The 23,488-nt window shown below is 42.2% G+C and overlaps 2 protein-coding genes across 3 annotated transcripts in view; both read left to right on the top strand.

Annotated features, from left to right (window-relative positions):
* The window catches only part of ralgps2 (Ral GEF with PH domain and SH3 binding motif 2), a 68,936-nt gene extending 60,240 nt beyond the window's left edge, over window positions 1-8,696 (top strand). Inside the window, exons 13-21 of one of the 2 annotated variants that reach the window (XM_018670229.2) lie at window positions 2-140; window positions 291-442; window positions 536-590; window positions 1,196-1,273; window positions 2,208-2,313; window positions 3,168-3,260; window positions 4,103-4,208; window positions 4,689-4,780; window positions 4,869-8,696. In XM_018670229.2, coding sequence (XP_018525745.1) covers window positions 2-140; window positions 291-442; window positions 536-590; window positions 1,196-1,273; window positions 2,208-2,313; window positions 3,168-3,260; window positions 4,103-4,208; window positions 4,689-4,780; window positions 4,869-4,898 — 851 coding nt within the window. In that variant the 3' untranslated portion in view covers window positions 4,899-8,696. The remainder of the gene's footprint in view (window position 1; window positions 141-290; window positions 443-535; window positions 591-1,195; window positions 1,274-2,207; window positions 2,314-3,167; window positions 3,261-4,102; window positions 4,209-4,688; window positions 4,781-4,868) is intronic. The other variant, XM_018670231.2, reaches the window with a different exon arrangement.
* A 1,133-nt stretch (window positions 8,697-9,829) lies between these two features.
* Window positions 9,830-23,457, top strand: fam20b (FAM20B glycosaminoglycan xylosylkinase). Its single transcript, XM_018670337.2, has 9 exons — window positions 9,830-10,028; window positions 11,317-11,643; window positions 11,847-12,094; window positions 12,187-12,273; window positions 12,377-12,486; window positions 17,715-17,886; window positions 19,926-20,117; window positions 22,147-22,206; window positions 22,302-23,457. Exons 2-9 carry the CDS (start codon window positions 11,515-11,517, stop codon window positions 22,531-22,533), a joined length of 1,230 nt encoding a protein of 409 aa, XP_018525853.1. The 5' UTR covers window positions 9,830-10,028; window positions 11,317-11,514; the 3' UTR covers window positions 22,534-23,457.
* The last annotated feature ends 31 nt before the right edge of the window (window positions 23,458-23,488 follow it).

Here is a 23,488-nt window from a genome sequence, read left to right as displayed (position 1 = left end):
GGCCAGGAAGCGTCAGCGTCTCCTCTCTGCGGCCGTAAATGTACGGCAGCAAGTGAAGGACCCAAAGTCCCAGCGACGCCGCCCTCCCCCAGGAACCTGTTGCCCTATGGACACAGGAAGTGCCACAGCCTGGGTTACAAGTCAGCACCAGTTCTTTGATAGATGATGATTAAGATAATGTGCTAAAAAAGGCATACAATTTACACATCAAGTATCCTCAACTAAAAATACTGACACCCCTCTCTTTACCTCTCTGTCCCTGGTGTCTGCTTTATTCTGTGTCTCCACAGCTTTATCCATAAAATGAATACAGTCGAGTTTAAAAGTGCTACGTTCCCCAATGCTGGTTCTCGCCATCTGTTGGACGACAGTGTGATGGAGAGCCACAGTCCCACCAGGGGACAAGCAGAGAGCTCGACTTTGTCCAGCGGTATTTCACTTGGTACGACTTAAGCTTTTACACTAACTAATTTACACAGTTCATCTCTTCAATGAGACGTTTGTTTTGTTTGTGCTGATTTTTATCTGTATACAGGGAGCAGCGAGGGCTCAGAGCTCAGTGAGGAGGTGTCTTGGCCAGCTTTTGAGAGGTAAAGTTAATTATTCACATCACTGGTGCTTTTTCATCACATCCACATGCAAAAATCATGGAATATTCCCCACCCCCATCCCTGATGCGACCGTCAAATTTCCAAAGCTCTGGCTTCAAGATACAGCTATGCAAAATGATGTGCCGTTAAATCTCATCCACGCACGCCATGCGCAGCCTTGCTTTTAGCCTCACAGTCAAGGCCGTCATGCATCATCCCTCCACCGCTGCTCTCAGATGCTTCTGCTTCTCCAGCGGCCTGAAATTTATTAAGTACTTAACATTTAAATCCCCTAACCAGTAGCCCCACTGTGCCAACAAGTGTCTGGAGCTGTGCTCACTAGTTCTGAAACTGTCAGCCTGAAAATCAACCTAATCTTCTTTCCAAAACACCATTCTTTTAAGCTCTTGAATAACTCTGTAAACACACATTCATTAATAACTCTTCTAACCAAATGACCGCTCTTCATCCAGCCCTAACCCATGATGCACTTTTAAGGGAAAAACAGTAACAGGGCAAAAAACAAAAAAAACAAAAAACACCCTCACAGGCTTAACAGTTTCCCGTGCCCCCCATCCTATCCTATCTTATCCTATTCTGAACAGGACTCGGTTCTATCACTCTCTGGGCCCAGTGACCCGAGTGGCCCGCATCCCCTACAGAGGAGTCCTGAGGCCCAGCAGGTACACACATCCCGACCGGAACCAACCTGACCTGAATCAAACCCTCTCTTATCCTCACTTCATGCCCCGCAGCCCCCTGCAAGGGGCTGCTGTGTGCTGGTGCTTAGCGTGTGTGTAGTGCTGGGTTAATCTTGTGGTGGGTATGCGTGTGTGCGCGTGTGTGCGCGCGTGTGCGTGCGTGTGCGTGCGTGTGTGTAGTGGTGAAATCAGGGGAAGGGCAAAGGGTCTGTTTGGGGTCATGATTCCTCATCTTTTGCTGCGTATCATCAGTCTACGATCTACCTTTTGCTCTCTTGAGTTTCTTGCATGTCTGCCTCACACACACATAGAGCTTAAAGTCAACGTAGACTTCTTCTTGTGATAAGTTTCCAAGATATTTCACAGCTTGGAGCTAAAAATGAGTTTCCACAGTCACACTGAGCTCCATGTGTTACTGGAAACAAACTGTTACATCCTCATTCCTGAAGTAGAGAGGAACAGACTCTTCAGGGTTATTAGAGCCAATTCACATGGACGGTGCATATTAGGCGTCCCTTGCGGTTAGGGATGGTCTCTCTCTGTTTCTCTCTTTTCCACCAGGCTTGACTAGGCTCCTGCACTGGGCTTCCTGCTCTGATCCTCCAGACAGACACAATCTGCACACCACCTTGCCCATCTCTGCTCTCCTCTCCGCAGATGGCAGTGTTAAGATTTATACCTGTGAAATCCAACTCTGGCAAAACGAGACTGAAATAGATGTAGTTGTAAAAAAAAGAAAGAATTAAGTTTCGTATCCATGAAGCAGAGGTCGAGGTAGCTTTGCAGATTGCGTCTGCCTTTACTATTAGTTCATCTCTGATTTGATCTGATATGTTTGCGTGCATGAGAGCATGCATGTTTCTCTTGTGTACCTTTTTGTATATAGCCTGTAATATTTGTCTTTGTCCTGTTGTAGCTCTGCAGAGTCAGAGGAGCTCGCAGTTCACTTGTATCCCGGAGCAGTCACAGTGCAGGGGGTGTTGAGACGAAAGACGGTGCTCAAGGAGGGCAAGAAACCAACAGTGAGAGCCCACACACACACACATATATATACATATTTAACTGTACATGTGCATGTGCCCATATGCTGTTCATATACCTACACCTGCATGTACCATACAGGAGCAGATGGGCAATAAATGCTGTCTGCAGAGCACAGATACGACCTCAGAGACTCTTTAATCTGCAGAACATCTTTGTTTCTGTCTGTTCCTTATACTCATTGTAATTCTCTTCCTCTCTGACTGTGCTTGAATTTCTTTCCACCGCTTTTGTTTTCCTTGTTCCGCTTAAGCCATTTTTATATTTGCACTGAGATTATCCTATTCTGTTTTGGCTGGAAACAAATCTGGAGAACTTTTTATGCAGCTAAAATAACTTAAAACTGTCACAGGTAATGTGGATGATTTATGAGCTGCTTTAATGACGTAACGAGATCTAAAACTTTTTTCCCCCCAATCTGGCCTTGCAAGTCAGGCCAAATCTCTCCTTCACCCGGAGTATTAATTAGCAGGTTCATTTAAATGCTTTTTTTCTTTCACATTCTTTTCCTCCAGCTCGTAACTCTCTTTATTTTGCTTGTATTAGCCTGAAAAGCTTTCAGTGTTTATGGAACAAGATACTAATTTTGCACACTTAATCTCCAGTCATTCAACCAAGAAAGAGACAAGAAAAGACTTTTAGTCCCTGAAACCACAGTCTCCCAGGCATTCACCTCACTTCACCTGCCTTTCTAATCTTGTCTCTGTCCCGGTCGAGAGTTTGTGAGTCACGAAAACAACTCTCTAAAAGGATCTGATCTGGGAACCATTCTATGGTTTTTCATTGAGTCACTGATCAGATTTTAAAGGAGATGATTTCACCTTTGTGCCTCCAGGTGGCATCTTGGACCAAATACTGGGTTGCTCTTTGTGGAACCCAGCTCTACTACTACCCTGCCAAGTCCCTGAAGGCCACTGAGAGAAAACATGTAAGTCAACACATCCTGGTCGATCACCATCCTGTTTTAACAATCAAAGGATACATTCTTGCTGTGCGTCTTTACAACATATGATAGAAATTGTGGAGAGTTTTACTGTTCGTTAATGTAGGCAGGTGAGGACATGAACAGAGTGAACATAACTGAACTGAGACATTACGTCTCACACTGTTGTTGATGTTGAAGTGAGAGTGATTGTACCACATTACCCCAAGTTTTACAAGAAGACAACACATGATAGCCATTACTTACTCATTCTTGAAAAGTTCAATTAGAGAATGAACTCTGGGAAAAAAACATGTAATGATTCCTTAGCATGTGTGGAGACAAGGAGATAACAGCAAAAATGCAGAGAAGTTGCACAATTTTAGGTCATTCAGAATTCAAAAACTATGGTTCACAGTGTGTCAGCATGGATGTGTGTGTTGTGATTGAGGGTGTTTGGCCTGCCTCAGGTTTATAGGAACATTGACTGCAGGAGCTCAGAGGAGAGCGTAGTGAGGATGGGAGGCAGGAGGGTCGATGAGAAGTGAAGTAAACCAGTAAATGACTGGATGTGAGATGTGTGTGTAGGTGTGTGTGGGTGTGGAGGGGACAGGACTGGGTCCAGTGTAGTGGGGGGACAGACAGATGGTAGCACTCATTGGATAATGAGACCAATGACATCACTGCAGTCCTGTGTGTCACTCATTGCCTAATGAGAACCTTGTGGCGCCTCGCAGGCAAAATCCAGAGGTTACACACACACATACACACTCACACACAAAGCCTGTGCTAGACACAACAGAGTTGTCATGAGATAAAATAATAATAATTCTGTTTCCTCTGCTCAGTTCAAGTCGACATCCAGTAAGAGCGTGTGTGTGGTGGGTCTAATGGCCATGATGGCTGACGATCCCGAGCATCCTGATGTTTTCTTGCTGACTGACTCAGAGCACGGTGAGGTTAACACACCACACACACACACACACACACACACACACACACACACAAAATGCTAAACAAACGGAAATGACTAATACAAGCAAGAAATCATACCTCTGAAAACGGATACAGTGAAAAGGTGAACTGGGTCAGTGGTGACCTCACCTACTCACACACACATTCAGATTGTGTCCATCTCACCTACCTGAAATCTAACTCTCGATTTAAGTGTGCCACTGCACACTAGTCATATTTGTTTTTTTTTTTTTTCTTATTCATATATAGCTGTTTATGCACACACACACACACACACACACACACACACACACACACAGCCCATCTGACTTTGTCCTGAACTTTTCCACTGTGACTTTGTTTTTATTTTACCCGGCGGGCCAAAGTCAAGTGAGGCTTCAGCCATCTTTCCAAAGCGCTGAGAAAGCAGGTGGAAATGAGAAACTTGGCAACTCACGCTTGTTTGTCTCCGTTGCCTAGGTAACACCTACAAGTACCAAGCAGGGAACAGAATGAACGCTTTGCTCTGGTTCAAACATCTGAGTGCTGCCTGTCAGAGCAATAGACAACAGGTATGGAGCTACACACACACACACACACACACACACACACACACAGCTGAATGTTAGCAATGTTTTATAAAACTCACTCTTTACCCAGGTGCCAGCCAATCTGATGTCATTTGAGTGACCGATGCTGGGGAGTATGAATGAGCAAAGGAGAGAGGGATGAGGAAACAGACGAGGAGGATGAGGAGGAGTGTTGACTCAGTCGTCGGAGCTTTCACTGCCACTGAGCCCTGCCCGCTGATTCTCCCAATTCTAGCCCTGGCCTCACTGCAGCCTCACCTGCCACCACTGCCTTAACCAGAGTACCCTGTGTGTGCGTGTGCTTGTACATGTGAGAGTGAATGTCAGTCTGCGTGTGTGTGTATGGATGGAAGTGACTGTTTGGGATGTATTGACTACTGAACAAGGACCTGGACCACTGCTCTTGTCTCCCATTTGCTCTCAGTGTCTTTTTGTTTTTACTGAGTGTTCAGCACTTCAGCGGAGCCGCTCGACTTCTCCTCTCCTCTCTCACAGACAGACTGTCCTCGGATGGACAGAAATAATCCTCTCCTTTGGTTTTCTTAAGGATTTAGCTATTTTTATCCATGTCCCCATCGTGCTTGAATGCAAGAGTCTCGCCTTTTATTCGGCTGGACACGAAATCACACACACACACACACACACTCACAATGGACTAACCCGTTGGACTTTGGAGGGTTTTGAAAAACTTACTTTTTTACTTACTTGGTTCACTCTTTCAATCGTTGGTCTCTTTATTCACTCGAGTTTGCATTGGAGTCACAGGATTATTTACACGCACTCACACACACACAAACACACACACACACAGGCCTATTTGATTGCATCGTCGTAAACGTAAGGGCTCTGATTCGCAATCGATTCCAGCAGAAACAATTCCCTCACACACCGAATGTCTCTAGTTTTTATTACAGAACTTAGCCCCCCTCCCCCTTTTTTGTCATATACTCGCTAAGTGTTCTGTATGTATGTGTGTGTCTGTATAATTGCATTGGGTGAAGGGGGGCGGGAGGGAAAATGTTTGCTTAAATTGCAGGAATCTTGTCTGCGTTCCACACAGGTACGATAATCCCAGAATCTAAGCTAAGGCGCATTTCACGGTCGGTTAGACAAGAGTTACTCCTTTTACAAACCTGCGTTTCTTTGTTCTCCAGTGTTGTCTGCTCTCTGTCATCGCTGCCATCAGCTCAGAACGGTGACGCTCGGTTCACCAGACTCACATACACTAAACACTAAAGACTTGAAACTGTGAAAGAGTCCAGAGAGAGAGAGTGACGGGAACTCATAATACATGATTTTATCTCCTCTCCTTGTTGCTTAATATGGTTAGATCCTCTGGTCTGGAGCAGACATTCAAAGCTACCTGGAGCCATACAGAGTCTATTTTAAGTCTTGTTTGTTGATATTGTTTTGTGTTGTTAGTTTCTTTTCCTTTTTTGGGAGGGATGGTGCAGTTCACAGTATTACCATGTAGTAGACGATTGCACGTCAATGTAGTTTTTTTTTTTTTTGTCTGTTACATATGAATGTTACATTTTTGTTTTTGTGTTTTTTCTCCTGTTTTGGAGCAGTTATTTTGAATATTTTATGTACATGTGAATTTTATTATTATTTTTTCTTTCTATTTTTGGCCCCTTACTCTATTAACCAGGACCCAGCTCAGTTTTAGGCCCTAAGCATGTTGCACCTGATTCAGAAATAGCATAAGCACCTTGGTTATAATTAGTGCCAAGTGATGTTACTGTCACTGTTTTTTCTTCGAGTTGGTGAAGCGTTAGGAAGGGCAAAGCTGCAGTGAAATCAGGTGTGGGAACTGGCAGTGGGAAAAACCTGATATTTATAGTTTCCTCTGTGCATCACAGATGTTTGAGCGTGCCACAAATAGACTATTACTGTTTATTAGGTAGATCAGGATGGTGGTGATGACAATGATGAGGTGCTTTTCACCCACTAATACTCAACAAATTCTAATCTCCTTTTTAAAACATCTGTTTACATTGTATGTTTACACAATCTTTTGCCCAACATCAAACTCTCCTCACTGCTCCACATGTACTGTATCTGCTTTAGGGAAAAAACAATTAAATGTCCTTCTATCAGTGGGGTTTATTAAGCTCAGAGTTTCAGGCTTAACATATCTGTACTCGCAGCACTGGATCCCCTTTAGTGTGTCTAATCTGGTGTATTTAAACTGTCTGCAACACACTATACTACTAAGTCATCAGTTCAACTTTTTAGGTCAGACAAACGTTACAAACTGAGACAATGTCTGTTTAATCCCCATCAGTTCTTTGTATATTAACTATAAGAGATGGTAGTGGATGAACCTGTGGAAGAATGAATGAGGAAGCCAAAGACAGGCTTATGTAATGCAGCAGTTACTGTAAGTACGTGTGTGCATTTGTGTGCCTGTGCATACTTCTCTATTTTTAAAAAAAAAAAACATTGTAATTCAAGTCCAGAAGGGCAAATCCTTCGAGGCTGCCATCACTGCTGAGCAGTGAAGGAACTGGCTACCTAATCATCTGTGTGACTGACTCGGCCAGCTCATGCTACGACTCCCTGCTGGCTTGTGTTGTACATGAAGTGTGAAGAAAGGAGGACTCGTGAGGGGGTAGGAAGTGGAAACTATACTGGTCTGTGTCTGCTGTGGTCGGAGCCACAGGACAGAGCAGAGGAGCGTTTGAAGTGACAAAATCCCAGAGCTGAAGCACTATGGAGGCTGTGATTGTTACTGGTGTTTTAATACCACTGGTGGGCCAGGGATAAGAGGGGCTGCAAATGAAATAAGTGACATGCGTGGGACAGAGTTTTTAGGGTTGGGGTTGAGAGACTGTTTAAATACAGATGCTGGTAAGGCAGGTAAGAACTGATGCTGACTCAGAAACTCTGACAAGCCCCAAAGAAACAGACAAGCCCAATGTAGACAACAACCCTATCACATTTCCTTCTTCTCTGTTTGCTTTAGCTGACATTAACTTAGGACAATAGAAGAAAAAGAAATTACAAGAGATGTGGGGTCCTAATTTACTCCAGTTTTATACCTAAAAAGGGGAAGGGTCTAATCTTGGAACATGTATTTAAATTAATTTGGGTTTAACAATCTTTCCCCTGAGAAATTCCCAGATCATGCTGAGCGCTTTTTGTGAGGTTTTCCTCACTGTAACCTGAGTTTACATGAATTTCTTTTTTATATAATCATTTCTGTACAGTGTATGGTCAGAATAATGGAAACAAGTTTCACTTTTGTTTTGTGGTTTTAGTCGACTCATTTCTTGGATTTCAATGCCAATCACTACTAATGTATTGACTCCACCATTATCTATTTTGGAACACGAGTGGAAAATCCAAATGTCAGCCACTCATTTAAGATCTTTTTTGATTATTATGAAGAAACTTGATGCCATGCTTGAAATTTCTCTTTGCTGTGGTCAGAGCTCATGTTGTTTCCTTTAAGTTGACCATACTGTCTACAAATGCACAATTTGCCCTGTATTAACTGAGTGAATCTGCCTTCTGAATTCATTCTTTTTAAAGGTGAGATGTTTAAAAGTTGAGATGAAGGGTTCGAGCGGGGGAAGTGTTTGAGTGTGGTTATATGTTTATTCTTTGGTGGAGAAATGGAACCAATGTGAATCTGTGCCTCCTGTGCACCGGCCAGGCATCCTTCACTGTTTACCAAGGACATCAACAACAACCTTTGTTCGACCCGCCAAAGGTGATGAGGGTGATGTATAAATGACCTTTGACCTTCACCCTTTACCTGGCTCTGTGTGTGTCTGTCTCTGTCTGTCCTGTGTCATGACTGAGGCGAGCGCTGTGACCTCACTGCTGAGCGATGTGCTGCCTGGTGTGAAGACTGAGAACCAATAAACACTCTGCCCTTTTTTACTCCACATATCAGTTTCATGCTCATTGTTCTGGTGAAGTTTGTGTGCGACTGTTTATCTGGGATACGAACTGGGGCAGGGGTGGGGGGTGTCTAGAAACGACTGCGTGGCTGTGTATTGAATCATGGTTGTATTGCATGAATCAATACTATTTGATAATCAGTCCCAGCTTGTTCAAGCTGTTATATGAATTGTTGCAGAGCAGAAGTGAGAGCACTGAAAGAATCTCTCCTTCAGTTCAGTTTCTCTCCAGGTTAATTATTAATATGGCGTCTTCTGGGACAACAGTTCCAAAAACACTATCCAAAAATCTAAATTTTTAAATCAGCCAGCCAAATACCAAGGAACAATTTACGTTTACAGTAACTGTGTTGGCTCATTTCTTTACTCAGCAGTTTTCTAAAAGAAACATTGCTTCACTAGGCGAACATTGCAATCACATCCATCACAGTGCAGATGTTGGCCTTTTTATTAATGAACAGCTGTGGGTTCATTTGCAGTGACGGGTCAGTCAGTACTGGGAAATATTTCTTGTTATGCAATTTCAAATTTTTGGCACTTAAAACAACGGTCAGTGAATTGTTACAAATACTGATAGTTTTCTTTCTATTGAGTACACTTACAACCATTTCTGTTATGTTAAATGTATTTTTAGGCTTGTTTGAACTGGCCACAGCCTGTGAGAGGACAACAAGCAGACATACCTTTGTTGTAAGGGGTTTCCAAGTCATAAAAAGGTTGGACAGTAGAGTATAGCAATGTAATACTGTGATACTTTAACCAGCAGATAAACATTCAACAAATGTTTACAATGTAATTGTAAGCAGATACAGTATAGTATATACTGTAACTCCTCTTGTGGGCACCTTTAAGTGGAGGCTCCAGTATAAACAGATAACGAACAACACTACAGTAAAATAGTGCTATAGTAATATTGTAAAATATGTGTTCATAAAAGAAGTTGCTAGAATGTCTTACAGCTTCATATAACTACATTATGGTGTGTTATAAACCATTTAGTAAATATTTATGTACAGCTAATTAACCATATATAGAGGAGTCTCCGATTCATCAGTACCCAGACGGTGTGTGGGGCGTGGTGTCACACTGCCACCTGGTGGCTGCCTGGAGCACCCACTGGGGGAGGAAGTGCACGGCAGGCCAGAGTAGGAATCGAAGGAAAAGGGCGGAGGGAAGGGAGCCACCGAGGGGATTGTGAAAATGACAAACCACCATGACTTTTAGCAGCGGGATAAATTATTACATTTAATTCCAGTCTCGCAGGACTTTACAGACACGTGAAGCTACTTTGTCTACGGTGAACGGCACATGGCCACAAGGTAAGTCAGCTCAGTCAGCGGCCAGTAAACACAACAGACGACGTACTGTATGAAGCTAGCAGGCTGGTTTAGCTAACCTACAGAGCAAGGTGTACAGCGGCTTGCTAAGATGCTAGCCCTGTCGAGATATAGATGTGACCACATCGCTGCAGATACGGTGACCTGATTACCTGAATACTCAAAATTATCGCAGAAGGTAAATGGTGTAGCCAGGCGGAGAGTTTAGGTGGGTTTTTTTTATGGCGGTCACTGCTGAGCAGTCGTTTTCTCACCAGTGTTAGAAAAAGGCAGCAACATCATGAAAGACTGATTGTGTGTAAGAAGTGACTGCCTGCGTGGCCAAACCTGTGCAAGCTGAGCTGTATCAACACCGGCTGGACCCTCATTTATTGTGTGTTAGCCCGCTAATGATTAGCTTGTTTTGATACATCAACGCCAACGCACATTAACCACAACAGAGTCAGTTAACTGTCAGTTAAACGTGGCAGTTGTATTAATCTTACAGCCGTGATGTGCAGCTCACAGAGCTGACATGTTTCAGCCCGGTTTGGAAATGTGTTTAGCTTCAGCAGGCGTATGAATTCATCATGAGGTTTTGTATTTGTATGACTGGACTCCAGATCACATCACATCACCAGCAAGATTAGACTGTGAAGTCAGAGGGGCTTTACTGGATCCACCACCTCATCTGACCCCCCCCCCAAAAAAAAAAAAAAAATCCTCCTCTGCACCACAGCAGGAGTACATGTCCATCACCCTCCCCCCACTGGAAACAGCCAGGGGCCAATAAAAGACAAAGTTTATTTACCCACATCCCTTGATGGAGAGAAAGGGATGTTATTGTCTGAAACTGTGAAGTTTGCATGTTGTAAATGTGGCTCCTTCACTTAAACACAGCCCTCCCCATACTGTAGCTGCACATATGTACAGTTACAGAGCTGTTTAATTCAGTGTGATAACAGCCAAGGCTTAGCTGCCCATCTTGCACATGGTACAGGTTTTGTGATGAGGCGTATCTTAAATTTACACAGAGCAGACACAGTGACATCCTGATGTAGTTACACCTGCTGGACAGGCATCAACTGTGCTGCAGTAATGGGTCACCAGCTGTCCTGAGGGAAAACAAGCAACAGGGGCAGCAAATCAATCAGTTTTCTCTACCACATGATATTGACAGTACGGTTTTCATCTCTCGCTCTCTCTGTCTCCCCTCTCCTTGTTCTTTTCTCTCTCTCCCCCTTTCCCTCCCGGCCCTCTCTTATTCCCGTGTCCCACGCACTCCCTCCAGGTGACTGCCTGCTTGCTCTGATTGTTGCTCCAGGCACCGCAGCTCCCGTCCTTCCAGAAGAGTTTGTCTGGCCGGCAGGCGGGCGGACGGGTGACAGGGAGTTGCAAGGGCCATGCATCAGGGGTGAGGGGGATTCGCAGAGGGGGAAACACACAGCATCGGGCGAGGAAGGCTTCAGGGGGCCGGTCCGGAGCAGAGATGAAGCTCAAACAGCGCATGGTGGTGCTGTGTGCCGTGCTCCTCCTGCTGGGCCTGGCCAAGATCTTCCTCCTGGATGGAGGCGAAGGATCTGCAGCCAGCAGACGCGACCTCAGAGCATTTCGCAAGGTCAGGGGGCAAACCAACTGTTCCTCTGAGTTCTGTTTAAATAAATACTGTATGTATAAAAACAACTGCACTCTTGCTGGGGCGACTAATAAACTAGAATGTGCAGTACTCCAGTTGTCGCTGCTATGCAGTCACACCCTGCTAGAGGATATTTGAGGACATAGTTATCAGCACACACTGTAATTATCATTCATCTCTGACAGATGGAAGCTGGCCTTTCTTTGTCCCGCGGCGCTCGTCTCACCCACACCCTCCAGTCTCCATGGGAGATAGCAAGCCAGTGGGTGGGTCCGAGAGAGGTGTACCCTGAGGAGACCCCAGAGCTGGCTGCCGTGCTCACTGCCCTCAGTGCTGCCAGAATAGAACGGGCAGACGTGGGCTATAAGGGCACTCAGCTCAAAGCCCTGCTGGTGCTGGATGGGGGACAGAAAGTGGTCTTCAAACCCAAAAGGTCAGTTGTGTTAAAAATAGAATAATACACTTGTATTTTATGCTTAAGAGTGATTCAGCTCTCTTACTTTTGTCCTTTTCCGCCTCCCTCAGATATAATAGAGACTATGTTGTTGAGGGCGAACCATACGCAGGCTATGACAGACACAACGCAGAGGTGGCGGCTTTTCACTTGGATAGGTGCGTAGACATCATAATTTGTGTGTCTGAAGTTTATTCTCTGATCTTTCAGTGGAGCAGAACTGTAATAATCTCCTGGTATCTTCTCCTGCCCTTTCTGCAGGATCCTAGGGTTTAGGAGAGCACCTCTCGTGGTGGGGCGATACATCAACCTGCGGACAGAGATTAAGCCCGTGGCCACGGACCAGCTGCTGAGCACCTTCCTCATGCAGGGTGAGTACTGGTCCACTCTTTCTAGTGAGAAGTGAGGGTTTTCAGACAGACCAGAGTGAGAGTATGGTGTTTTTGTGTGAATGATTTCCCTCACTTTCTTTTTCACTGTGTCTGTTGATCACTCTCATTCTCTGTCTCATTCACCTCCCCCCATCTTTTTCACTGACACTTCTCAGTCAACACATTAGACCAGGAGACACCCTGCCGAGTCCTGTTTGGTGAGGGTGTAGTCCCATAAAGTTAATACAGTGTAATGACGTCAAGTCGAGATTATGCTTTTGACAAACATGTTTGCCGGAGAGGAAGACAATACAACATGACAGGTAGAATAGTCTTCTTGTGTTATTTTTCTATCACAGATACAGTGCACTCAAAGTATTCAGACGCCCTCACTTTTTTCTTAGTTTGTTGTGTTGAGGCCTGAAATATTACATTGACATAAGTAGAGAGATCCTTGGCCGCCATAATTCTTATATGGAAGAAGTTTTGACCAACCAGGACTCCTCCTAGAGCTGTTGCCAACCAAACTGAGCAACGGGGGAGAAGAACCCAATGGTCACTGTGGTTAAGCACCAGAGAGCCTGTGTGGGCTGCCAGAGCAGTCAGACAAAGCCTGAATCCTCGGTGAAAGACATAAGAAAACCCATTTGGAGTTTGCAAATAAGCTCCTAAACTCAGACTGTGAGAAACAAGATTCTCTGGTCTGACAAAACCAAGACTGAACGGTTTGGCTTCAGTTAAACCAGACACCGCTCGTCAACCTGCCCAATACCTTCCCAGTGTCTGTGACACATGGTGGTGACAGCATTGTACTCTGGGGGTGTTTTTCAGCAACAGGAACACACAGACTGGTCAAGGCTGAGGGATAGCTGAACAGAGCAAAGTACAGAGATTAGGGTCAGCTCTGTGAACGTTCCTTGAGTGGCCCTGCCAGAGTCCTGACTTGAAATCAATTGAACATCTCTGGAGAGATCAAAATGTCTGTCCATCCAACCTGATGGAGCATGAGAGGATCTGGAGAGAAGAATGGTGGAAAATCCCCAAATCAAGGTGTGAAAAACTTGTTGCATCATACCAAAGAAGGTTTGAGGCTGTAGTCACTGCTTCATTAAAGTGCTGAGTAAAGGGTCTGAATACTTATGTCAGTGTGATAATTTATTGAGCGTAGATTGATGAGGGAAACATGAATTGAAAGGATTTTTGTACAAGGCAGCAACATAACAAAGTGTTAACACAGTGAAAGGGTCAAAATACATTCTGAATATATTGTAGATGAGAGAGAGCTGAGCATCCCAAACTCAGGCAAAGTAACACATGAGGACTGAGCGACTGGCTTAATACAGTATCCCTGCAATAAACACCTTTGTAACTGGGGAACTCCAGCAATTTTACACATAAAGGTCAGATTATCAGTCAGGGGGGCTGTCCTACTGAACATGTGAAAACAGTTATGTGATGTATTCTGGATGAGTTTTCTAAAGTGTGAGAAAATAACCTCAGTTGAGGTCATGGGGGTTATTTTCTCATCTCGGTGTGGAGACCACAGTGGAGCATTAGGAAACTGAAGTCATGACATTGAAAGACATGAGTGTTTACCAGGCACTGAGGTTTTAATGTTAATATGTCATCGGTTGCGTTTTGGTGAAATGGAGAATTCAGTGTTTTTAGACTTTGACTCGTTGTGGGGACTGAAATTCAGGCCTCTGCTACTTTGATTTGGACCATTCTTCCCTTTCATCTGTATCTGATCATCTGTCCCAGTAACTTAATGGTAGTGTAATACTAAATCACTGGAGTACTCTTTAAAGACGTCTTGATTAATATGATCATTTTTGATCTTGTCAGGCTCTCACTCAGGTAGTCAATAAAACAGACATATTTATCCTCTGAGATTTTTACATACTGTCGTGGTAGCTCTCATTAATGGGCAGTGTTGCACATCAGCTTTTTTACTGCAATATTAGAATTTTGTTGTTTTTTTTTAGGAATTTTTGTGTCCATTTGATAATGTGCTTTTAATTATCAGTTATTAGTATATAATAATAATATATACTAATATACAACAATATGGTATCCATAAAAAGGTGCTGACTTTATTCTCCAGTAAATGTACTACATCACAGTACATATTAATTTAGCAAAATGGCATATACCCGTATTTTACCCATATTGCCTTCCTCTAACTTTCATGACAATTTGCTGCTTTTCTTTACATTTCAGCCCTCCCGTTGCCCTTCGTATTCCGTATACTTTTTCTTCTTACTATTATCCAAAAACAAAAGATAATCACTTCAGAATGAGATCATGAATATCATGCACAACAACAAATCCTACTACACACACGCACACACACACACACACACACACACAAACAAAGGCACATTGTCGGCCACCGGGTCACTTTGACTCAGAGGACAACACAAGGGTTAATAAGCAAGTGTTGGTCAGACAAAACATGACATTTGATGACAGCAGTCTGGGCTCGAGGCATTTTTAGACTAAATGATGAATTTATTAGTTGAAATAATAATTGTCAGATTAATTGAGAATGAAAATAATTGGTAGTTGCAGCCCTCTGTATTTCATATTGTTGTTGCAGTGAAAAGCAGCATTAATTAATGAGGTTATATGAACACATACTATGAACTATTATTTATTGATGTGTTTCAAAGCATGACGAGAGCAGAGAAACAATCTCACATAGATTACTGCTGTGATGACACAGGGTAATGATTATTAAAGGTTACTGATGGCAGCTGTGCTATATCTTTGTGTCACTGTTGAAGGTTAAAATCAGAACGACTGATGTCCTTTGCTGCTACACTTTATCTGCTGTTAAGTCATGCTAAGCCATGCTGTCATATTTGTGGTTCTTCTCCTCATCACACCATAGAATTTTTACTGGTTGTTGCTGATCGTGTCTTGTGATTTGCCATGTGTTTAAACCTGTCACTTACCGCCAATTAGTGTTTGAGTCATCTCTTGTAACGGTCCTTGCCATTGTGGTTTTTAATGCTTGTGGCCAGAATACAACCCACTATCACACTGACAACAAGCAGACACAGATATCTATCATTCAGTTTCCAATAGAGCATCTTAATAAGGACAAACTTCAAAGTGTTGGTTCTTCCCAAATACAAACGACCTCTACCACTAGACTCCGCTGATCAAGTTCCAAACCAAGGAAATGTATGATCAAGAGATTTCTGTCTTCACCACAATGGCGATGAATAGAACTTTGTTTGTGCCACCAACATGACATTGAAAAAAATCCACAGAAACAAAAGTGTCCTCGGGATTATCCACAGATCTCACCATCAGCAATTTTTATTGAAAGTACTTGTTCTGAAAAGAAATTCCAGACGGCCCATTCTAAGCATTGCCCACAGTATTTGTGAGAAAATATTCTTTTTGTAATGTGGGCGAACCAAAAAAAAAAAAAACCCTTTAAAGCTGCATTAGTGAAGAGGAACAGAGTTCAGGGAGTCTTGTTTCACTGCTACAGAAACTCCAGTCTCATTAATGATAATGACCTTGACAACTATTTAATCTTAACAACATCTGAACATTCAAAGTTCAACCCAATGTGATATTTATTACAGATCTGATATATTTGCATGCATTTCAGTGCTTTCTTCTTATAACAGCTCATAAGGAGTGTTTGATAAAGGGGTTTCAGAAAAACGGGGTTAAATGTGATGAACGTGTCTTGAATGAACCTAACAGACTGAACCAGGGTTTGTCTGTTTCACTTTCACAGCAGAGTCAGAGCTGATGGGACAATAAGTTCAGATTAAATCAGGTCCGAAACATCAAGCACAGATCGCATCAATTCACAATGGAAAAAAACAGACATGTGAAGACAGAACTGAAATGTTCACTGCTTTGAGGCACTCTCTGTGTAACCAACTATTTGTGGGTTCAGATCCGGTGTGAGTAATATGAACTTTATTACCATCGTAGCTGATAAAAATTTCAAGTATGTATTACTTTCGGCATGACAAAACGTGGGACTATCAAGTAGGACCTTGGCCAGGTAATTTATTTTATACCAAGAAAAATAAAATGATATCTTCTTTTTGTTTTAAGTCGGTTTAAGTTAAGTTTAAGTAAGTTTAAGTTGGATTTTGTTTCTTAGTTCGCTTTAGTGACAGCCTCTGTGAAGAGTGAAGATACTGTTTCTGACCTTCACATTAGCTGGCTGTCCCTGTTGCATTTTCAATAGGCAGATTCTCAATGTCTATTTCTTTATTTTTATTTTTGTGACACTTAAATTGACAGCAGATGGCAGAGTACCGGAGTACTGTGCAGTTGCCTGATGCTTTTTGAAAAATGTATGAGTGTAGATTTTAGGGTCACAGTAAACCCATTATTTATTGAAGTAAGCCTTAGATCTTGCTCCAGAGTCCGAGGTCCTGCAAGAGAAAACTTTGTGTGGAAACAAATTATCTTGTCATGAGCAGTTTAATGACTTCTCTACCTATACCTGTATTTACACATTTGTCTTTGGTGCAGTTTTACTTTGTGCTGTTTGTTGAAATGTTTTTCCAGCCACACAGCAGCAACTTCAGTCTGTCTATGAAACAGCCGTGGAAGTATTTTGTAGTATTGTCTCCTCATTTAACTACTGCTGAAATTATTTTAGTCATTCAGCAGAAATTAATCAGTGACTGTTTTCATAATTGATTTATAGTTTCAGTAACTCACAATTAAAACAAAGATTTGCTGTTTTGTAAATGTGAAAAGTCAGTGTTGAGTGCGACTGTAAATCAGGTGTTTGAAGAAGCCAGATACAGACATCAGATTTGACAGTTTGGGTGGTCTGTTTTGGTGTTGCTTTTACATTTTATCAACTAAAAGGTTTGTTAATTGTTAATCTTTTATGTGTAAGGAATAAAATGTGATTGCTCTAATTCAGGTTTCTATACATTACATGCCAGTGAAATGTGAAAATATGACCTTGTGAAATGTCACTACACCGGAAAGCACAGGTAGACAGTGGTATTTTTGAACCCCAGGGAAGTTTTTTTTTTTTTTTAACTTTTGCTCTGTTGAACATCTGCTTGTGCACACTTCTTCACTCTGTAACTGATTTATTTTTCTCTGAATGTGTCAAATGGCTTCATACTGTTTGTCCTTACAGAGCCATGTTCTCTCATGTCTCATCATCGATAAGATCATGGTCAGGTAGATTTATTCTCGTGGGCACCATTTTTTTCTCTCTTTAGGTAATAATACATGTTTCTATGGAAAGTGTTACTACTGCCGGGAGAGTGAGCCGGCGTGTGCAGAGGGAGAGATAATGGAGGGATCATTAACCCTTTGGCTGCCAGATGTCTGGCCGTTGCAGAAGCACAGACATCCGTGGGGGCGCACGTACAGAGAGGGGAAACTGGCCAGGTGGGTGTTGAGTGTGAATCCAGAGATGATCTGATGAGTGTCAATAGTTTTTTTCATAATGAACGTATTTTAAGTCAGTGCCTGTAAAAGGACCAACTTGTTTCCTACTATCAAAGCGTAATGACGGTTCGCCTACTCCTTTATTCTGAGAACAACTTCCTGGGGTGGGAGGGTGAACAAAAGAGAAGGAGACGGATGAGGGTGGAGGGCTTGTCATCTGATACTACTGCAAATATTTCTATGAAAAGCTAATAAAAGATTTAGTTTCAAACTGAATACCCAACTGTTAAAACACCACTGAATTTATAACAGTGAAATATTTAACTTTTGGAAGTAAATGCACATTTCAGTAATTCATTTCAATATTTTTTAGGCAAGTGTTTGTTTTGAACTCATTATGGTTCAAAGCAGGAGTGAATGCATCAGTTTGACTATTTCATGCATTACAGCAAAGGCTATGTACCTTAATTAAAAAAAGGCAATTATTGGTGGTGTGCGGTGTGTTTTCTGGGTTTAGAATTTCATAATTATTTCCAAGACGTGTCCTGGAAAGAACTTTGCAGTTTCTTACTAATGATAGGGAAAAGAGAAACAGATCCAGAAACAGAGATCAAATTAAAGCCTAGCATTAATTCCTGGCAGAGAATTTTATTCGTTGTTAGACAACTTTGCGAAGATGTAAAATCTGTCTGCAGGCCACTATACAGTTCCACAAATAACAGCGTTAAGTTTCCACTAACAAAGAAATTACTTACACTTACCTGAGTTTCTTTCAAGGAAATCCCCATTTTCCACATAATATATCCAAAGCATTCTGTTCTTTCAAGGGAATGTGATGAAAATTATGGGGGAAATACATTTTCTCATAATGTGTGATCATGTTGTGCATACATAGCAAAAGGAGCTTCAATATGTAGAAAATGACGATGCTGACAAGTATTTTTTTTACCACTACGATGCAATATGTTATCGCAGAGCCAACGGAAACTGCTAATAGTGATGTTACAGCATATATAGTTACAGGAAATTTACACATTTTCAGGCATTCAAAAAGATACAATGATGAATACTGCAATACAGCTTTGATGTGAGTAGGTTTACATCAATATAGAAGGAGCTGTGTGTGTGCAGCGTTTTATGTCCCACACAGTTCTTTCAGCGTGCGCTGTGTAGTCTTTCATGTAGATAAAGCTGATTATATTGACATCATGTGAGAAAATTTGCCTTGATCATGTCAATTCTCACACCCTCAGTAGTCATTACATATTAAAGAAAAGGCTGACTTTACAGAATAATTGAAGAGTGAATTTTGACTGACATTCAAAAAATCAAGACTCAGCTTCTCGTCAATGAGGACAGTGCACCCACTGAGTCACAGCTGATTATGTCAGCATGTCGGGTCTGTAATGGCAAACCTGCTTAGCTCAGCAGTAATGATGTCTTCTGCCGAGTGATCAGAACACCATCAGACCTAAATTGCAGAAGTTTAGTTCAGTGAAGTGCATAAATGTAAAATTATGTAACATTGCTAAAATATGCACAATAGGATCCTGGAATCGTCTCTCTCACACACAATGATGAGATCATACTAGCATTGTTAAGGGTTTGCTCATCTAGAGCATGTGTACTCTGCTATCATGAGATCTCCTTTGTGATACCAGGCTATTGATGTAATTGTACACAGTGTGATATTAAAATTGACAAATAGAAATTTCATCAGCATAAGAAGATGTAAGGGTAAGAGGACGTTCCAGTTATAGAGGTCACAGTGATGACAGAGTGCACCTGCGTACAAGGAATTAAACTTTATGTCACACACACAAACACACCAGGAAACGTACCGCACACATTCATAAAATGCGACCTCATAGGCTTGTTTGCAGTGGCTCAATATTTGAAAACACTTCAGACATATTTTGTCAACATCAGAATTTGAAATAATATTTACAACAGTTTTAGCTTCTCATAAAAACAGATGACACCTGTATGGTAGAGTTTGATCTGGTGTTAATGGATTTGCATGTGTTTTAAACATCCAGGTGGGAGTACGATGAGAGTTACTGTGACGCAGTGAAGAAAATGCCCCCGTACGACGCAGGGCCGAGGCTGCTGGACGTCATAGACACGGCCATATTTGATTACCTCATTGGGAACGCCGATCGGCATCACTACGAGAGTTTCCAGGACGACGGCGGCGCCAGCATGCTCATCCTGCTTGACAATGCAAAGAGGTGAGCGAGAATGTGAAGGATTTTAACGTTTATCATCTCAGTTTTTATTTGTTTGTTTTTTTCTTTTTAAACATAATTCACATTTAAACCATTTCTATTAAATGGATTTGATAAACAGAGAGAATAAAGATGAAAAAAACTTGAATAAAAAGAACTAAATAGCATTTTTCAACACACCCTCTGAGGTTTTTTTTTTCTTTCCAGAAATAGGAGATTCAAACTGTTTAAATTAACAGTTAAAATTCTGTGGGAGTTCCCCTTCAAGGACTGAACTCATTAAACCAAACCACTGCAACAAGGGGAATCACTGTCTGTCCAACATAGCAATATTGTCAGCAACAGGGATTTAGTGGAAACGCTGAGCATTATTCAACCAATGTGTTTTGATACATTAGCACAACATTCTGATGATTTTTAGGAAGTTTTCCATCTCGCAATTGACATTTAATTTTCATTTTCATTTACACTATGTGTTCACATTTTCTAGCATGCTTATCTTTTTCAAGAACTCGCTTATTGCCACTGAAACTTCTTTTAAGCTGATTCATGGGAACAGCCACTTCCATGAAGTGAGGATATTAAGCTGTTGATCCTTCTCTGAACTTATTTTGTTATTGATGATCAGTGGAACATTTTCTGCCCGTGTGATGGCTGTTTTTCCAACTGAACTACTGATTATATCATTTTAATCAACACATTAGCAATCTCTATTTTCAATATGTATTCAGTTGTGTAACAGATAGTTAACTTAGCAGCTTCATTTCATTTTTTCATTTCCTGATGTGAGATGAGATTGGCCTTGAGTTCAGCTAGCAGAAGGAGATTGCTTATTGCTTCCATGAGTTGAGTGACCTCCAAAACGTCCTGCCAGTCAGTGTCATTTCCTGCTCGCTTTAAGTTGAAACTGACCAACACCAACAGTTACAACTACGATAGCAAGATGTGGAAAAAGTCAAGTGTAACTTCCAAATTTGAGAAAATGATCCCTAAAAAGTTGAGTTCTGGATACACCAAGGGAAACTGGCACATCACAAATGTACAGCGAGTGTGGCAAATAACCTGAAAACTAAAAGAGACAGCTGAGCCGTCATGTAACTGCTAAAATGTCCTTTTTTTTTCTATTGTGGCTAATATTGGCAGGACCTGCATGCTAGCAAACTGTAATGTTGAAGTCTGATTGTTGTCCTCGTCCTCCACTACATCTCTGTTCAGTTAAAGTTGGGGGTCTGACTCCAAAAGGTAGATTTTCTTTGTTTGAAGTCATTGTGTAGTAGATTTACCTCAGGGTTAAGGGTCATTGTCCTGCTGCATCGCACAACCTCTACTGAGCTTCAGCAGATGGAAAACCACTTTGACTTTTTCCTGTAAGATATGTTTATAAACTGGTGAATTCCCCTTATCGATGGCAAGCTGCCCAATACCAGAGGCAGCGAAGCAACCCTCCTCCCTACTTGACCGTTGTGATGATGTTTTCATGTCGGTATGCAGTTCCCTTTTTACAAATTATTGCATCTCCTCCCCAAAATCCACTCATCAGCCCACAAGCACTTTCCCAGGAGTGCTGAGTGTCAAGACGCACCGGATCCCATGGTGAACACCATGCTACATGCACCACGATGTGCATGTATTTCACTCATGAATAGAGATGTTAAGCAGCTTCAAAGACTCTCTAAAACCTTTAGCTGTATGTTTGAGTGTGTTTTAGAAATCAGAGTAGCCCTTGTTCTCCAGATTTGCTGACTTTTGACGTCAGAACACATGCACTGTCTCTGAACTCATAACATCTATATTTTGTTCGCTCTTCTGCTTCAGTTGACTTTTCTGAGTGGAGTGTATCATAGACATGTTGCATTTTAAAGTGTTTTTGGTGTGAGTGTGCGTGTGTGCAGTTCTCTACAGTGCTGCAGCGAGTAGAGTGTGTCTAATGCATTTCGATGGCTTCTCCTCACCACAGTGCAGACAGGCCTTCAGCTTCGGTCGCCTTACTGTAGTTTTTAATCAGAATTTGCTTTTGTTTTTTTGTGTGCAGCTTTGGGAACGCAGCTCTGGATGAACGAAGCATCCTCGCACCACTCTACCAGTGTTGCATGTGAGTACTCAGAAAACTGCCAAATTAACATTTTCTTCTTAACTTCACTGATCATTTTTTCCTGTAATATCTTGTGCGTTTCCCCTCTGTCTCAGGGTCCGTGTGTCCACGTGGAACAGGTTAAACCTGCTGAGAGGTGGAGCTCTAAGTTCAGCGATGCGGCAGGCTCTGGCATTTGACCCTATTCACCCGGTCCTGGCTGAACCACACCTCGCAGCCTTGGACAGGCGTCTCTCTGGAGTCATAGCAACTGTTAAACAGTGCATGGAGGCACAGGGCCCTGACAACACACTAATCGAGGACCGAATGAACCTCCCACACCCCTAAAAAGAAAAGAGAGGAGAAAACACCCAAAAAACTGGAACAGCCAGGACTTACTTCCTGAGCCTGGAGAGGAGGATAGTGACATGGAGGGAGGTGACTGAGCAAATGGATCAGCCCTGGTGTTAAAGAAAGAGATGCAGAGTGAGTAAATGGATTGACAGGGTGGAACAAAGACTGTGCATTTCTTTTCCACCTTTGTCCCTTCAATGTTTGTCACTATGACAAGACTGGAGTGGTTCTCAAAAAAAGGAATCACTGGATTCAAGGAGTTGGAACTTTGTCACTTTCAGTAAAAAAAAAAAAAAAAAAAGTTCTCTCAGGACTGCTGTGCACTAGAGGACAGTATCTGCTGTAAGAGCCTCTCCGTCTCCTACTACTGGTTATGACCACACTCCTGCCGTGTGCCAGATCCTCCCTCCCAGTCCAGCCTTTGTTCTAGGAGTCAACTAAGAAGAGAAAGATGGAGCTCAGAGAGATGCAGAGACTCCAAAAAGGGGGAGGGAAGGTTAAAATGAGCAACCAACATTTGGATGAAACTCACAGTCCAGGAAATTGAAAATCTGTTCTAGAACTGAAAATACCCCCCCCCACCCCCCGGACTGAAATGTAACTTTGACTGGAGAGAAAAGAAATCCATTCAGCTCTACCCCATCAGTGTGTACATATTTAACTAAGTAGTGACATAGAATTATGAGGAGAAAGAATATAAATTTGTGGATAATAATATTAAATAAACTTAAGGGTGTGTCTGTGTGTGTGTGTGTGTGTGTGAGTGAGTGTGTGCGTGAGTGTGCGTGGGTATGTGTATGGGAGAGTGCCATATTGTGCCGTAAATAAGACAGCTACTGACATGACAGACTTGAAGGGAGGGGATTCAGAGGTCAGGTGTGTGGGTTCATCTTCAGCATTAAACTATGATCTATTTCATTGTGGTTGTCACTCAGCCTCCTTTTCTTCC

This window comes from Lates calcarifer, linkage group LG17 (genome assembly GCF_001640805.2).
Source record: "Lates calcarifer isolate ASB-BC8 linkage group LG17, TLL_Latcal_v3, whole genome shotgun sequence".
NCBI classification, from domain to species: Eukaryota; Metazoa; Chordata; class Actinopteri; family Centropomidae; genus Lates; species Lates calcarifer.
Note: the sequence above shows the minus strand (reverse complement) of the source record. Positions and strands in the feature narration are given on the sequence as shown.

Bases quoted from the DNA above. Each gene is read 5' to 3' on its own strand.
- fam20b (XM_018670337.2), top strand. From the start codon at position 11,515: ATGAAGCTCAAACAGCGCATGGTGGTGCTGTGTGCCGTGCTCCTCCTG. The intron at 12,274-12,376 runs GTGCGTAGACAT...CCCTTTCTGCAG, and splicing joins GCGGCTTTTCACTTGGATAG to GATCCTAGGGTTTAGGAGAG. The intron at 20,118-22,146 runs GTGAGCGAGAAT...TTTTGTGTGCAG, and splicing joins CTGCTTGACAATGCAAAGAG to CTTTGGGAACGCAGCTCTGG.